The following is a 17,064-nucleotide window of genomic DNA, read 5'->3' as shown; positions in this document are numbered from 1 at the left end:
AAGAGTGTTGGGGAGTTATGTCTTTGATTCGGGTGATATCACAGCAATACAGAGAGAGGATATATCCGCGGCTTCTCCCCCTGAGTCTATATGGGTAGAGCTGAAAAATAAGAATCGTGAGATCACTTTGACAGGACTGTACTAAAGGCCACCAAACAGTCAGCGTGATATTGAGGAGCACATATGTAAAGAGATTGCAGATAGCTGCCTGAAAAACAGGGTGATCATCGTTGGGAACTTTAACTTTCCCAACATTAACTAGGCTAGCCACACCACTAGGCGTTTGGATGGAGAAAGGTTTGTCGAGCGTGTTCAGGAATAATTCCTCATTCAATATGTCGATGGCCCGATCAGAGAGAAGGCAAAACCTAACCTCCTCTTGGTGAATAAGGAAGGGGAGGTAACGGAAGTGTTAGTGAGGGATCACTTTGGGACCAGTGACCTTAATTCCATTAGTCTTAAGATAGCTATGGAGAATGATAGTTCTGTCCCAAAAGTTAAAATTTTAAATTGTAGCCGATTCTTGGACAGGCACATGAACAGCAGTAAATAGAAGGGGTGTAGGTTAGGTGATCTTAGATTAGGATACGTGTTCGGCAGAACATCGTGGACCGAAGGGCCTGTACTGTGCTGTACTGTTCTATGTTCTATGAGGTCACGTTTACTTCTTTGGACTGATAGTTTGTATCAGTAATTATAGAGTCATAGAATTTAAAGTGCAGAATTAAGCCATTCAGACCATCGAGTCGGCACTGGTGCTTGTAAAGAGCACCCCACTTAAGCCCACGCCTCCACCCTATCGCTGCATCCCAGCAACCCCAGCCAACCTTTTGGACACTAAGGGCAATTTTGCATGGCCAATCCATCTAACCTACACATCTTTGGACTGTGGGAGGAAACCGGACCACTCGTAAATAAAACCCACGCAGACATGGGGAGAACGTGCAGACTCCACACTGACAGTGACGCAATCTGGGACCCTAAAGCTATGCTAACCGCTCTGCTGCCGTTCCGCCCTTGTTCAACGCGACATCTCACATTACTGTCTTGAATCCATATGCTCTTTATTCCTTATCAATTTGATTATAATGCGAAATTTGGGCCATGGGAAACGCTTTTGACCTGTGCTTCCAGCGCTCTGGTCGACTAGTCTGCAGGAAGTGAAAACAATGGCAGCTCCTCACAGACCACGTTCGGCTGGAGCAGCAGTTGGATGCAATAAGGAGCATGCAGTTGGCGGAAAGAATCATATTTGGAGTTATGGAAAAGTAGCAACATCTAAGGTGCAGGTAGACAGATGGGTGATCACAAGAAAGGGCAGGCGGTCAGTGCAGGAATCCCGTCGCTGTCACCCTTTCTGATAAATGTACCGTTTTGGATACTGTTAGGGTTGGGGGTGATAGTCTATCAGAGGAAAACAATTTCAGCCAGAACAGTGGCACCACAACTGGCTCTGTTGCTCAGCAGGGGAGGGGAGGGCAAAGTGCAGCAGTGACCAGTGTAGGGGATTCTATATTAAGCGGCACAGATAGGAGTTGCTGTGGAATTGAAAGAGACCCCAGGTTGGTATGTTGCCTCGGTACTGCCAGGGTCAAGGATGACTCTGAACGAATACTGAACGTCCTGAAATGGGACGGTGAACAACCAGAGTTCGTAGTACACAGAGGTACCAATGACATAGCCAGATATAGCGATGAGGTCCTGCAGAAGTAGCTCAGGAAGTAAAGCAGTAAGCTAAAAAGCAGAACTGCTAGGGTTGTGATCTTCAATTCTTTGTTGAACACTGATGAAACGTACTCAGTTCGTTCCTCGCCCATTTCCTTTAGATCATCACATAGCTGTCCCCCACTGTCTTTAAGTGGTCCAATCCTTTACCGGCCACCCTCTTGCTTTTTACATATGAATAAAAAGCTTTGGGATTCAGCTCAATTCTATTTGCCACGGATTTTCATGAACCTTCCTCGCCCTCCTCCCCACTTTCATTACATTCCTCAAAGATTTCGACTGTCCCCGCCCTTCTACAATATAACAATCTTTATTGTCACAATTGGGCTTATATTTACACTGAATGAAGTTACTGTGAAAAGCACCGCCCCCCCCCCTCCCCCCACCCAAGTGCCTCCTTTTTCTTTTTGACAAGGTTCACCATTATATCCCCCGTTGTATCCATCGTTATCCAAGATCACTAAACTTCCCATAATTATCCTTCGTTCTCTCAGGAACGTGACTTTCCAGAATCCTAATCAACTGTAGATTGAAAGATTCCCACATGCCCGATGAAAATGAAAAATGAAAATCCTTTATTGACACGAGTCGGCTTCAATGAAGTTACTGTGAAAAGCCCCTTGTCACCACATTCCGGCACCTGTCCGGGGAGGCTGGCACGGGAATCGAACCGTGCTGCTGGCCTGCCTTGGTCTGCTTTAAAAGCCAGTGATTTAGCCAAGTGAGCTAAACCGGATTTACTCTTCAACAACCGCACTCAATCTAAATTTTTCAATTCCTGTCTAATTATATCGCATTTGCTTTCCCCAATTTAGCACGTTAATGCAAAGGTTACCCCTATTCCTGTCTAGAAGTAGCCTAAAACTTACGGAATTGTGGTCACTACTCCCATAATGTTTTCCTACTGAAACCGGAACCACCTGTCCAGGCACATTCCCCTCATACCAGGTCCAGTATTTCCCCTTCCCTCGTTGGACTATCTAAAATTGCTTCAAGAAGTCTTCCTGGATACACCTTACAAACACTACCCCATCCAAACCACTCACACTAAATGAGGTCCAGCCAATATAGGGGAAAATAAAACCCCGACCACAACAACCCAGTTAATTTTGCACGAATCCAGAATCACTCTACCCATCTGCCTGTCTATCTCTCGCTAGCAGTTCGGGGCCCTGTAGTAAACGCCCAACATGGTGATTGTTCTGTTCATGTTCCTGAGCTCTATCCAGATTGCCTCATTGTATGAGCCCTTCGAAGTGTCCTCCCTGGACGACGACAACAATATTGTCCGTGACCAGTAATGCTATTTCCCCACCTCTTTTACACCCCCTTTATCTCTCCTGAAGCATATATATTCTGCAACACTCAGCTGTCAATCCTGCCTTTCCTTTAACCACGTTTCTATGATAGCCACAACATCATATTCCAAGTAAAAGTCCATCATGATCTTTTCAAACACTAGCTTTCGGAGCACTGCTCATTCCTCAGATGAAGGAGCAGTGCTCCAAAGGCTGGTGTTCGAAACGAACATGTTCGACTTCAACCTGGTGTTTTAAGACTTCTGACTGTGCTCACCCCGGTCCAACACCGGCATCCCCACATCATCATATTCCGAGTACTAAGTACTCTAATTTCATCTAATTTACTTCTGGCACTGAAATAAATACACTTCAAAACACTGTTTGAGCAGACAGTATGATGTTGTTCTCTTATTTTTATTATCTATTTCCGCTTCAGACATTACACCTTCTATGCTAATGCTCTAATTCCCATCCCCTGACATACTTGATTAAATCCTCCCGAGTGCCTCCAGCAAACATCCCAGCCAGAAAGTTGATGCCCCGCCAGTTAAGATGCAACCGTCCTCCTTGAACACGTCACAGCTGCTCCAGAAGAGATCCCAGTAGTCAATGCATCATAAATCCTCTCTCCTACAGCACCAGTTTAGGCACATATTTAGCTGCACTATCCTATTTCTAGCCTCACTGGCAGGAAGATGATTCTTGGGTAGGGCATGTGGACAGTCTCGGTCATGTTGCATGAAAAAGGTGGAGTTATTCAGTCTCTTAAAATACATTAAGGTAGATTGGTCAATTTTACGACTGGGATTTACCCTCAAATGCAGAGGGAAACATGGGCGGAAATTACTTGGGCCTTACCTGACAACTGCACCCTCATTGGCTACAGGTGTGATTCCAGAGGACTGGAAAATAGCTAATGTGGTACTTCTGTTTAAGAAAGCAAGAATATAAGGGCAGCACGATGGTTAGCACTTCTGCCTTACGGTGCTGGGATCCCAGGTTCGATCCTGGCTCTGGGTCACTGTCCATGTGGTGTTTGCACATTCTCCCCATGTTTGCATGAGTTTCGCCCCCACAACCCAAAGAAATGCAGGGTCGGTGGATTGGCCACGCTAAATTGCCCCTAATTAGAAAAAATGAATTGGTACTCTGAATTTATTGCAGAAAAAAGGAATCAGGAATAATTCTGGAAACTACAGACTGGTGAGCCTCACATCAGTGGTAGGAGAGAATTATCAAGAACACGATTTAGACCCATTTGTAAATGAATGGACTCATTAGCGATAGAGAGCATGGTTTTGTAAAGGGGAGGTCGTGCCTCACTACATGATCGAGTTTTTCGAGGATGTGACAAAGATGATAGATGAGGGGAGGGCTGTGTATGCCGTTTACATGGACTTCAGTAAAGCCTTTGACAAGGTGCCTTATGGCAGACTGGTACAAAAGGTGAAGTCACACGGGATCAGAGCAGGCAAGATCGATACAGAACTGTCTCGGTCACAGAAGGTAAAGGGGAGCAGTAGAAGATTGTTTTTCTGAATGGTTGGTTTTGATTAGGGTGATCCACAGAGAACTGTGCTTGCGACTATGTTTGTTGTATACATAAACGATTTGATCAAAAAGATAGCTGGTGTGAATAGTAAGTTCGTGCGCGAATGACAACAAGGTGGTGGCATGACAGGCAGTCTTGAGGAATGTCAGAAGATACAGCAGGACATAGATAGGTTGGAGAGTTGGGCAGATAAATTGCAAATGGAGGTTAATCCAGCCTGATGTGAGGTAATACATTTTGTTAGGTCTAATATAGAGGCGAAATATACTGTAAATAGCAAAACCTTTCGGAATATAGAAAGTCAGAGATCTGACCACAGACCTTTGAAAGTGCTAATACAAGTGGACAAGGTAGACAAGAAAGCATATGGAATGCTTACCTTCAGTGGACGGGACGTCGAGTATACATACTGGCAATTCATGCTACAGTTGCATGGAACCTTGGTCAGGCCGCACTTGGAATATTGTGCACAATTCTGGTCGCAACACTATACCAGAAAAGTGCGGTGGCTTTGGAAAGGGGGCAGAGGATGTTACCAGGATGTTGCCTGATCTTTAGGTGTTAACTGTGCGGGGAGGCTGAATAGACTCGGAGTGTTTTCATTAGAACAACGGAAATTGATGGTGACCTGATAGAGATCCACAAGATTATGAGGGGCATGGATAGAGTTGAGGGGCTTGCACTCTTTCCCAGGGTCGAGGGGTCAATCACCAGGGGCATAGTTTTAAGGTCAGTGGGGCAACGATTAGAGGAGATGTGCAAGGCATGTGTTTTACGCAGAGGGTGGTGAGTGCCTGGAACCCATTGCCTGGAGAGGTTGTGGAAGAAGATACATTAACGGTGTTCAAAAGGCATCTCAACCAATACATGGGTAGGATGGGTATAGAGGGATACGGCACGGAAAAGCTGAGAGTTTTGGCCAAGGTTGGTATCATGACCGGTACGGGCTTGGAGGGCCAAAGTGCCTGTTCCTGAGCTGTATTTTTCTTTGTTCTCTTTGTTCTGTGAAATTTACTATAAAATCACATTGTGTTGCCATGTATGGATTATCTGTTAACTGAACTAACATAAATGTAATTTCAACTTGTGAGGAACGTTCAATACATCTCCAGATTTCACAGGGTGAGATCGTAGTCTTCCACCCCTTATCGCATTATTATTATTGGTCACCTTGTTTCTGTAGTCCTTGAGCGGGGTGATCTGCGCTGGGTGAAAATTAACTTCTTTACTTTTGTTTTCGATTCCAGTTTATTTCATAATCTATAGAAACTTGAATGTGATCTCTGAATAATTGGATTGATAACCCTTTCTCTCTGACACTGCCCATTTGCAAATTATCTCACTCAAAATAATGCGTGGACTTTAAATATTCTCGTGCTCTCCAAATTGTCTGTCTCCATCTTGTGGATATTCATCACCTGTTCACTTGACACCCTTACGTGTTCTTATCCAATCATTTACCCTGTCACTTCAATTGTGCTTATTTTTACAGGCATCAGTCTGTTTGATTCTATCTGATTCTCTATGGTATGTGTCGGTGACTTGATTACTTAATGATGTTGGTTCACCCTGTTCGCCCCATTGACCATTTCCGGCCATGCTCTTTGTCAAGTCGTGTGCATGCATGGGACCTGCTCTTCAATGCATAATGGCAAGCCTGCCTATCTGTCATTTCACACGTAATTATTCTGCACACGCACGCAGTGCCCCAAATACCACATTCCTGAACCTTTTGAAATCCTATCAAAAGCTCTCAAAGTTGTTTCTTATCTCTCCACCTAAGGTCTACGTGCCTTGGGTGATGGCCAGAGTATCAGACTTTGAGAAATAAAAGCATAGGCAACGACACAAGCATCATGAAGAGAAAGTGTATCAATTTACTCGCCTCTCTAGACTTTCCACTTAAAATTAATGCCGAGTTGAAATATTCCATTGAGTTCCACCCAATATTCCAATCCCAATTCTTGTTTTTTTTTCCTGTCTCAATTGCCTACCCTCAGTTACTTCAACCTATCGCCAGCCATGGGCCCTGGAAAATCGTGCAATCCAATAATATATCTTCATGTTTAAAACAGAAATCAAACATTTCCGTTGAACTTCAGGTAGTATTAGAATTAGAATTAGAACAGTACAGCCCCTTCGGCCCTCGATGTTGTGCTGAGCAATGATCACCCTACTCAAGCCGACATATACCTATACCAGTAACCCAACAACCCCCATTAACCTTATTTTTTAGGACACTAAGGGAATTTAGCCTGGCCAATCCACCTGACCCGCACATCTTTGGACTGTTTGAGGAAACCGGAGCACCCGGAGGAAAACCACGCACACGCGGGGAGGATGTGCAGACTCCGCACAGACAGTCACCCAGCCGGAAATCGAACCTGGGACCGTGGAGCAGTGAAGCATTTATGCTAACCACCATGCCACCGTGCTGCCCCACGGTAACATTGTAACATTGTGATTACTTGTTCTTTGTATTCAGTTACACCTTTTGCAACGTAACTTAATGAATTACATTGCCGTTCTGCACCCCTCAATTGTCCCACATTCAATAAAAACTGTGTTGTTGGCTTTCAGATTTGTATTCATGCCCAGTTCACCTCTTCTCCAAATGAGGCTTTGTCCTCATGTCCATGGACACCAGCTAAACTGCAATTGTTTTTCCACTTCCAATTACCTCTACAGTCATACATAAAAGATCAATTTTTGAAAATAAATTTAGAGTACCCAATTATTTTTTTCAAATTATGGGGCAATTTATTCTGGCCAATCCATCTATCCTGCACATCCTTTTGGGTTGTGGGGGTGAAACCCACGCAGACACGGGTAGAATGTGCGAACTCCATCAGGACAGTCACCCATGGCCGCTATTTGAACCGGGGTCCTCAGCGCTACAGGCAGAAATGGTAACCACTCTGCCACCATGCTGCCCAATAAACGATCATCTTTTGCTTGGGTTAATCGTTTCTGCTTTTAACTACTGTCATTGATTTCCTATAAATCAACACATCAACATATATCGGCTAATTGAGACACGTGTTTCTGGGCAATTGAAAAATCAATTCAATTCCTGCTGCAATTGTTAACTTCTGTGCTCCGAATTTCTTTTTCTATAAATAAATCTTACCATTTCACTTGTAACGTATTTGGGAGAAATCAAAGTGAATCACTGCCGAACTGCACCCTGATATTGACCAGACAACAGGAGCTGATTTCCCTTTTCAGGAACTGTTGCACAGTATTTTCAATTCCCAGACCCTTTAAAAATCTTTCAAGGATTTCCCACCTAATTTCTTCCACAAAATAATATGTCTCATCCCCGGACAGATCACATCGTAAAAAGTGCTCGGGAGTCACGGTCACAAATCTGTAAGTCTATCACCTCGTTACCACCGATCAGAACTTTCCGCGGCTAATGTTCGCTTTTGTTGTTCCATCAACAAGGACAGTGACTTGTGTCAACAAATTAGATATTGAACTGAAACCCGAGCACAACTCATTCCATCCTGGAACACGATAGGCCTTAGTTTCCGGCTCATTCGGTGCCCGTCCCTTTCTCTTGAACATTGCTGCTGAATCCTGCTGACTGTGCCAAATATGTCTTGGATTGCTCCAAGGGTCTTTGTGATTCGGACACAATGTAACAAGAGAATGGCGACAGATGTTGGCCTACTCTACTTCATTAGCAAAGAATAACACAAATAAATTCATAATATAATACAAGAATGTCTCGCCCATCAGCTCGACGGCGTCCCCGCTGTCGACGGCGGCTGTACGATTCAGCTACTGACACTTGTCGCGACTCAGGTCCGAGGTGAAGTCCAATGAAAGAACACAAAGGCTGCATATTTATACAGTGGAATAAAGATGTGCAATAGGCAAGATAACCAGTTGGGAAAACCAGCAAGATACATGAGAACTCCTGAGTCTGGGAATCTGGTGCTCATGTTGCAGTAAAAATCCCGGCCCTGCAACGCTGCCAAGTTTCCTCACAATGAGCAGAATTAACCCATCCCTCATAGCCCCTCAGAACACAACCCACGAGCCATCAATTGTATGGCGTTTCTCTTCATCATCCGGCATGGGATGATACACCACACACAGATGGTCTGTTTTCTTTACTTTAACAACAGCGTTTCGTGAGAATCTGAGCAAATTGACAGACAATGGCTTAGGAGCGTGGGAGAAACGAGCCCGTATTTCATCAGCGGATGAAGGGGCCATCTTCATCTTAAGGTCTCGATTGCAGACATTAATTAGAGGACGAAGGAAGCGTTAACGATATCAGTAAAGGGAAGGGACTGAGTCCCGCCCAAAGCAGCAGTCATCAAGTTGAAGATTTGCCAGGAACCAATATGTTTCTTTCTGTTTCCGAACAGTTAATCAAGAACCTTCGAGTCGATGAGTTGGTGGTGTCGGGGAGAGTGTGGATCCAATGCGCCTTAAGCTATTGCAAACTGAATTTGTATTTTTGTGAATCTGGGGATTACGATTACGTTCATTGATTGGAAGGACCGGACCTACCTCTTTGCTACACTCAGTTCGGTTCCTTCGTAATCCATCGGATAATTGATACGAATAGATATTTGGACACACCCTTGACATGCCCTCTAAATTTGGGTTGAGTTGCCCCAAATAACTGCATTTCTGCAGCAACTCATGTTCCAGAAGAAAAACCCGACTTGTGAAAATATGTATTAACAACCGTTGAAATCCCAGGGTTGTATTCCTCTAATGTTATAATATCGGGAATCTATAACGTATACCAGCCAGAGAAAAATGAAGCTGCCGAATATGGCGAAGAATAATATCAGACTTCCTTTTATTCTCCACCTCTGGGTCATTACATGAAGATACTCCACAATGTGCAGACCATTACATGAAGAGGTCCCAGATGGGCCATTACATGTAGAGACTCCACAGTGTGCAGACCAACACATAAAGAGACTCCACAGTGTGAAGTCCATTGCATGAAGAGACTCCACAATGTAAAAACCATTGCATGAAGAAATTCCGCAGGGTACAGATCATTACATCAAGAGATTCCACAGTGTAGAGACCATTACATGACGAGATTCAACAGGATACACCCCACTGCCTGACGATAATCCACAGCATACAGACCATTATATTGATTGGTTCCTGAGTGTACAGGCCATTACATGAAGAGACTCCGCAGCACACATTCCATTACATGAAGATACAACAGTCTACAGGTCATTGCATAAAGAGATTACACATTGTACGAATCATTTCAAGAAGTGATTCCACGGTGCACAGACCATCACATGAAGTGATTCCACAGTGATCAGAGCATTGCATGAATATATTCCACAGCGTAAGGACCATTACACAAAGAGGTCCCACATGGGCAATAATATGAAGAGTGTTATCGGGCAGGGTTTAGAGAACCCCAAAGTGTATCACGAAGTCTCCTGATCCACAACTTTTGATAGATTGTTTGATGGGGAGCACACAGTCCACTCTATAGGTGTGCTATACAGTGTACAAACCATTATATGAAATGATTCCACAGAGTGCAGACAATTACAAGAAGAGAATCCACGCTGTACAGACCATTACACGAAAATAGTCCACGGTGTATAGACCATTACATGAAGAATTCCCACATTGGTCATGACATGACAGGACTCCACAATGTATAGCCTATTATATGAAGAGTTTCCAGAGTGTATAGACCATTAAATGAAGATATTCCACAGTGTACATGTATTACATGAAGATATTCCACAGTGAATAGACGATTACGTGAAGAGGTCTCACATGGGCAGTCACATGAAGACACTCCACAGTGTACAGACCATTACATGGACTCCACAATATACAGACAATTACATGAAGAGATTCTACACAGACAATGACAAGAGATTCCATAGTAAAGACCATTACTTGAATAGCTTCCACAGAATTCAGGCCATCGCATGAAGACATTCCACAGTGAACAGACCATTACGTGAAGATATTTCATCGTTTACAAGCCAATCTGGAAAGAGATTCCACTGTATACAGGACATTACATGAAGAGGAGCCAGTGTACAGGCCATTTCATGAAGAGGTTCTGCAGTGTCCATACAATTACATGAGGAGATTCCACAGTGTACAAGCCATTATATGAAGAGGTCCCACATGGGCCATAACATGCAGAGACGCCACAGTGTACAGGCAATGACATAAAGAGATTGCAATATGTACCAGCCATTACATGAATAGATTCTGCAGTGCACAGGAAATTGCACGAAGAGATTGAACAGTTCACAGACCATGCCATGACGAAATTACACAGTGCACATGCCATTACATAAAGAGATTCCGAAGTGTTCAGGCAATTACATGAAGCGAATCGACAGTACCTCAACCGTTACATTAAGGAATTCTACCATGTATAGACCATTACTTGAAGATATTTCACTGTGTACTGACCATTACGCGAGATGATGAAACAGTGTATAGACCGTTACATGAAGAGATTCCACTGTGTACAGACCATTGCATGAAGAGATTCAACTCTCTCTAGACCATTACTTGAAGAGATTGCGCTGTGTACAGGCCATCACATGAAGAGATTCCACAGTGCACCGTCAATTAATTATAGAGACTCTGGAATGCGCAGACCATTTCACGAAGAGACTCCACAGTGTACAGACAATTACACGAAGAGATTCCACAGTGGAAAGAGCATTACATTAAGATATTCCACACTGTACCGACCATTACATGAAGACATTGCTAGTGTGCAGACCATCGCATGAAGAGACTCCACAATGTACAGACGATTATATGAAGAGATTGCACAGTGTACAGACCATTATATGAATAGATTGCACAGTGTAAAGACCATCACATGAAGAGATTCCACAATGTACAAGCCATTATGAAAGAAAGATGCAGTGTACAGACCATTATCTGAACAGATTCCACAGTGTATAGACCATTACATGAGGAGATTCTATGAACAGAATACAGTGTACAGACTGTAATGACAATGTGATCACAATCAGCATACAAAATGTGGAAGATCACAGCGAGATTAACATATCTCAGCTCGACTACTCAGAAGCACTCAACAATCAAAGTAAAACTACTCATGAATCCAGTGAGACCGCATCAATTAAAATCTCATCTATAAACCTACAAGAAACTGAAGTCTTGAGGACGTTGACTCCAGAAGACGAGCAGCAAGAGATGAAAGATTAAGCAGGTCAATCACAAATGACTCTAGAAGAGGAGCACCAAGAGATCAAAAATGAATCAGATGTAACAGAAATGATTGATGTCACCAAGACCAGTGCAACATCAGATTATTCACACAAACCTCAAACCATACAGCTCCATGGAACATCAGATACAATTAAGGACACTGATACTGAAAAGTTTGAGAATGACTCACATTATCCGCCAGGAACAAGAACAAGAACGGCAAAAACAACAACAACGAAAGTGACAACAAAAACAATAACAAAAACAACAATAGAAACAACAACAAAACAACAACTGATCCAACATGGAACAGCTCTACAACTACAGGACAATGTTACAGAATAGTCAGAAACAATGACAACATTGTTCTATTTTCTATCGTGTAGAGGGACTTTAGAGGGGTTTCACAGGACGGCGCAACATCGAGGGCCGAAGGGCCTGTGCTGCGCTGTAATGTTCTATGTAAGAGTACACACATTACATGGACATTGTTCACATAAAACAAATGTCATGCCAATAAATTCCACGAATTTATATTTTCTCTAAGACAAAGAAGCAACATAATGTTTATCAAAAACAAAATACTAAACCGACACCACAAGCACAAGAAAAAGTCCAGGTCAGACAATATAAGTGATTCAACATAATCACTCGAATACCTGATGATGATTTGTTGGTACTTCAACCGCGAATGACGAAGAAGGACAGTCTCGATGTGAAAACACTTCATAGTCAATTTGTGTAATCGTTACTCATTTTTCTCTGGACAAAGTCATATATATCATGTTCTTACCTCTAATATTATGATCCATGTTTCCTTATTACCAATCAAGAAATGTAAAAAGAGAGGGATGTAATAATATGCAGACGCCATGTAATTAAAGGGTTAATCACAACACAGCTGTGACACTACCAGAGGGCACAACCAAATCACACAGTAGGACTAAGCTCACAAAGGCTCCTGGCCTCTTTCCATACAAGAGTAGCTACACAGCAGTAGTATAGTATAGATAGATCACAGGCGAGACACCACGTGTACTTCAGATGCAGTTGATATAGTTATATCTTATAACATTATTTCTGGAGTTAGATCAGTAGAGTGTCGAACTCATTTATATAAGTTTTATCATGACTTTAAAAATTTGCTTACTTTATATCGAAGAGTTGTACATTCTTCAAGATCATCTGCAACCAAGAACGACAGATATTACTTTAATGAAGTAATACAAACAGATATGAAAAGTTTCCACAGTGTACAGGCATTACTATGAAGAGATTCCAGTGTATCGACCATCTCATGAAGAGATTCATTCGTGCACAGATCATTACAAGAACAGATTACAGTGTACAAACCATTACATGAGCAGATTTCAGGGTGTACAGCTCTTACATGAAGAGATTTCGCCATTGATTTGGTTTTTCTTTATTGTCACGTGCACGAAGGTACATTGAAAAGTACTTTTCTGCGAGCAGCTCAACAGATCATGAAGTACATGAAAAGAAAATAAATACATAATAGCGCAACACAAGGTACACAATGAAACTACATAAACACCGGTATTGGGTGAAGCATACAGGGGTGTAGTGTTAATCGGGTCAATCCATAAGAGGGTGTTTTAGGAATCTGGTAACAGCGGGGAAGAAGCTGTTTTTGAATCTGTTCGTGCGTGTTCTCAGCCGTTTGTATCATATGCCCGTGAACAATGTACAGACCATTCTATCAAGAGATTCCACAGTGTACAGACCATGAGAGGCAGAGACCCATCAATGTACAGACCATGACATGAATTGGATGCAACGGGTCCATGGAGCAGAGTGAAAGAAGGGTGGACATTTTCATTTCGAGGCGCTGATTTAATTTAGAGCTAATGGAGACCGTTGAGCTGAGATGAGATATTTGACGGGGGCAGGGAGTGTCTGATGATAACAATTAGAGAGTGCGGGTAGATTGAAGATTTGATGAATATTCAGCCTAATAGGAAAGGTTTTGCGAAATATCCTGGTCACAATACATGAGATGTTATTTATTGCCTTGCTTTCTGCTGCAAAGCAGAGGCATTTGATAGTATGGATTCCAACAACCATTCCCAGGAAAGCGGGCAGACATTCTGAGGGGGCAATGTTTTCAACATTGATATCAATGGGAAGAAAAATGGAAAAGGGTGAAGCGTGAACAAGTATAGGAAAAATGAGCGTCAGAGATTGTTTGAATCCAACCTGCTGTCTAGGTTTGCAGGCACAATGTTTATTTATAAGTAGTAAATATAAGCAGCTATGGATAACTCATTTGGAGCAGAAACATATTCTGTACTTGCTGTTTCCCCATTCAGCCCTACAGGGGCACGCCGAATCTACAACTTGCCCAGTTATATCTATTCCTTCACCAGCGATCTATTTCTCAATTTTCACTGCTCTTTGTCGTGTGTGCACGGTGGTTAAATATCATCCCCGTGAATTGAAAACACTGGTACACATCGCTGGGATGCTGTCACTTGATTAGTTTATTTACGAATTGAATAATTGATTTTACCGGATAGATCACTGTGCTTTTGAGCTGCTCTCGGAACCTCGACTGAGTCGCCCCATAAATAAATGTGTTTGTGCAACAACTTAAATGTTGCAGGGTGTCTCCTACTATTTGGAAGGTAATTTCAGCGTTGTTATAGTTCCTGCTATTTTCGCCAACAATGCGATTATATAAGAAATGCAGAACGTACACCAACCAGAGTAGGATGAAACTACCGGATATGGCGAAGAGTAAAATCCCAGACTTCCTTCTGCTCTCCATCTCTGGGTCACTGTGATTCTCACCCTTACTCTGACCTCTCAGCCCCTTACGGACTCGACTGGCCACTAAAATGTGTCTGACTGTCAGAGCATTGAGCAACAGAATTAAAGCGAACGGGAGCAATGGGGTTAAAATCGTACTGAACCAATCGTATCGCGCCCATCCAGGCTCAGAGTAGTAACTTGCCTTTACAATGCAGAACCACGGTACATTGTCGATTATCTCTAGAGATTCAAGTGGAAAGTAGAAGGGGATGTTTTTTAAACAGAGCAGAATGCTGGTTGTTGCTAGGATCACAGACACAATCTTTTCAGTACAATATTTTGTTTTCAGCTTCGGGCAACAGATTGCTACGAATCGGTCAATGGTGAAAGTGACAGTGAACCAGACGGAACAGTCTGTAGCTGCATGACGCAGGACATTGATAACTCTGCAAACTGGTGTAATGTACAAGAAACACCATGGGTAATAGTCATTAACAATCTTCCACAGTATGACATCAGTGACAATGAACGCCAGATCCCCCATTGCCATTGCCATCATGTAGCGAGTAGTGCAGGTCGATAGGCCACAATGTCCCCTGGACAGAACCACAATCGCCACTAAATTCACTTGCGTTGGAAGGACAAGACAGAAGAGAATAAAGAACAGGTGTGATTCAGCAAATATTCTTAGTGTCTGATCCACATATGATTTCAGCATTTTACAAACACGTTCGGCTGCAGCGGAGTGAGAAGTTTCATGTTTCAAGGTCAGACTTATCCTTACCCAACTCCAGGTCTACTTCCACATTTAATAGTTCCAGTTGAGAGTAACGGTAAGCCATCCTCTCCTGGGATATGGATTGGAAAGTAAATATCTCAATGAGTTTGGATGTCTCGAATCTATTTATTTTTGCAGGTTTAAGTTTGACCGGTAAGTCCCGTTCGTCCCCTGACCGCCACGCAGTCTCTGTAGATTTGCGACTTAAACCAGCCACCGATCCCCAACAGACGCTGCCCCTGGATTGGACCCACTACCTCCATCAGCTCTGTGCAGAAATTGCGCGATATTCAAACTCCCCGTCTGGACCAGAGCCCAGAACATCACCTCCCCACCCACCCCCACTCCCCTCGCCCACTACAAGATCTCTGCTGCATAAATCGATTCTTAAAAGGCGTTTCATGAAGACTGTTCGTATTTTTCCAGTGTAGCTGGCAGATAATAAAATTCAACACCTCTAACCTACAGAATTTCAAGGCCTCACTTTGGGAAGAGCATTAATTAGAAATAAAACAATTAAAATATTTGCATTTTCTGGGCTTTAAGAATTTAGTAACTGCGCTCTTCTTTTCTTAAACATTTAGAGCACCCAATTCATTTTTTCCAATTAAGGGGCAATGTAGCGTGGCCAATCCACCAAGCTTGCACGTCTTTTGGGCTGTGGGTACGAAACCCAAGAGGAGAATGTGCAAACTCCATATGGACAGCGAACCAGAGCCGTGATCGAACCTGGCACCTCAGCACAGTGAGGCCGCAGTGCTAACCCACAGCGGCACCGTGCTGCCCTGCTCTACCCATCTTAACTGAGAGGTTAAAGTGAGTAAACGTTTCTGTCGGTTGCGTGTGACAGCAGACAGAACAACAACATATGTCAATGTATATACTCTTTTTTGAACCGACAATTAGCAAAACTATACCGTTTCGAAAACAGTCCTGCCCCTGGAATGGACAGATAAGAGAGTCAAATTCCAAAGTGAAGCCAACTAATTTTTCCTTTCAGTTCGTTACCTGCAGTCCGTTGGTCGGATGCTGAAAGATACTCCCACTAACCGCTGTTAATGCTATCTAATGTGTCACGTGAGTCTCACCTTCAGAAAGGTTTTTGTCTGATGACATGGCTTCAGTGATGTCATTGTGTGGGTGGAGCAGAGCTGTGGCTGTGAGGTTTTGCTTTCGCTTTCAAATTTCACCGTTGTGGAGTAAAGACAGAAAATAAGTGTTTTGGCCTGTCTCTCTCTCTTTTCATTTTAAAGAGTTGATCCGAAAAAAAGGCATTGATTGCAGTTACCTGTTTTGGTCACTTGAAAGATATAGTTTGCTTTCCGGAATGGTTTATACCTACTGGTGAGTTGGGGTCAGAATCTCAGGGAAAGACAGTCTGACTCGAGAGAGATTTCAGAGTGCTGGGCCACATCATTGAAAAGTGTTTTCTGTTTTATGGGATTTTGATTTTGAATTGGAACATTTAAGGGGGAATTATTTAAGTGTTATACCTAAATTACTGCAGCTGTGCGTTATCATTTAATTGATAAAATAATTATTGCTGTGTGCTAATATAAATGTTAACTAAGTTCTTAGAAAAAGATTGTTTGATTAAAGTGCCTGGGAAGACTGTTGAGTCACACCTGAAGAGAAGGCTCTTCTGCTCATTCTAGCCAAATTCAACACAAAGATTGTAGATCAAGTGGACTTTACAATATGCTTTGGTGTTTCTA

The 17,064-nt window shown here is 42.9% G+C and overlaps 1 protein-coding gene across 1 annotated transcript; it reads right to left on the bottom strand.

The window, feature by feature from the left end:
• Positions 1-11,801: 11,801 nt before the first annotated feature.
• On the bottom strand, positions 11,802-15,413 carry LOC119968012 (probable G-protein coupled receptor 139). Its single transcript, XM_038801114.1, has 4 exons — positions 15,356-15,413; positions 14,330-15,306; positions 12,950-12,984; positions 11,802-11,817 (listed from the first exon to the last, which is right to left on the bottom strand). The coding sequence occupies exons 1-4, from the start codon at positions 15,411-15,413 to the stop codon at positions 11,802-11,804; spliced, it is 1,086 nt and encodes a 361-aa protein (XP_038657042.1).
• Between the last annotated feature and the right edge of the window lie 1,651 nt (positions 15,414-17,064).

Source organism: Scyliorhinus canicula, chromosome 6 (genome assembly GCF_902713615.1).
Source record: "Scyliorhinus canicula chromosome 6, sScyCan1.1, whole genome shotgun sequence".
NCBI classification, from domain to species: Eukaryota; Metazoa; Chordata; class Chondrichthyes; order Carcharhiniformes; family Scyliorhinidae; genus Scyliorhinus; species Scyliorhinus canicula.
Note: the sequence above shows the minus strand (reverse complement) of the source record. Positions and strands in the feature narration are given on the sequence as shown.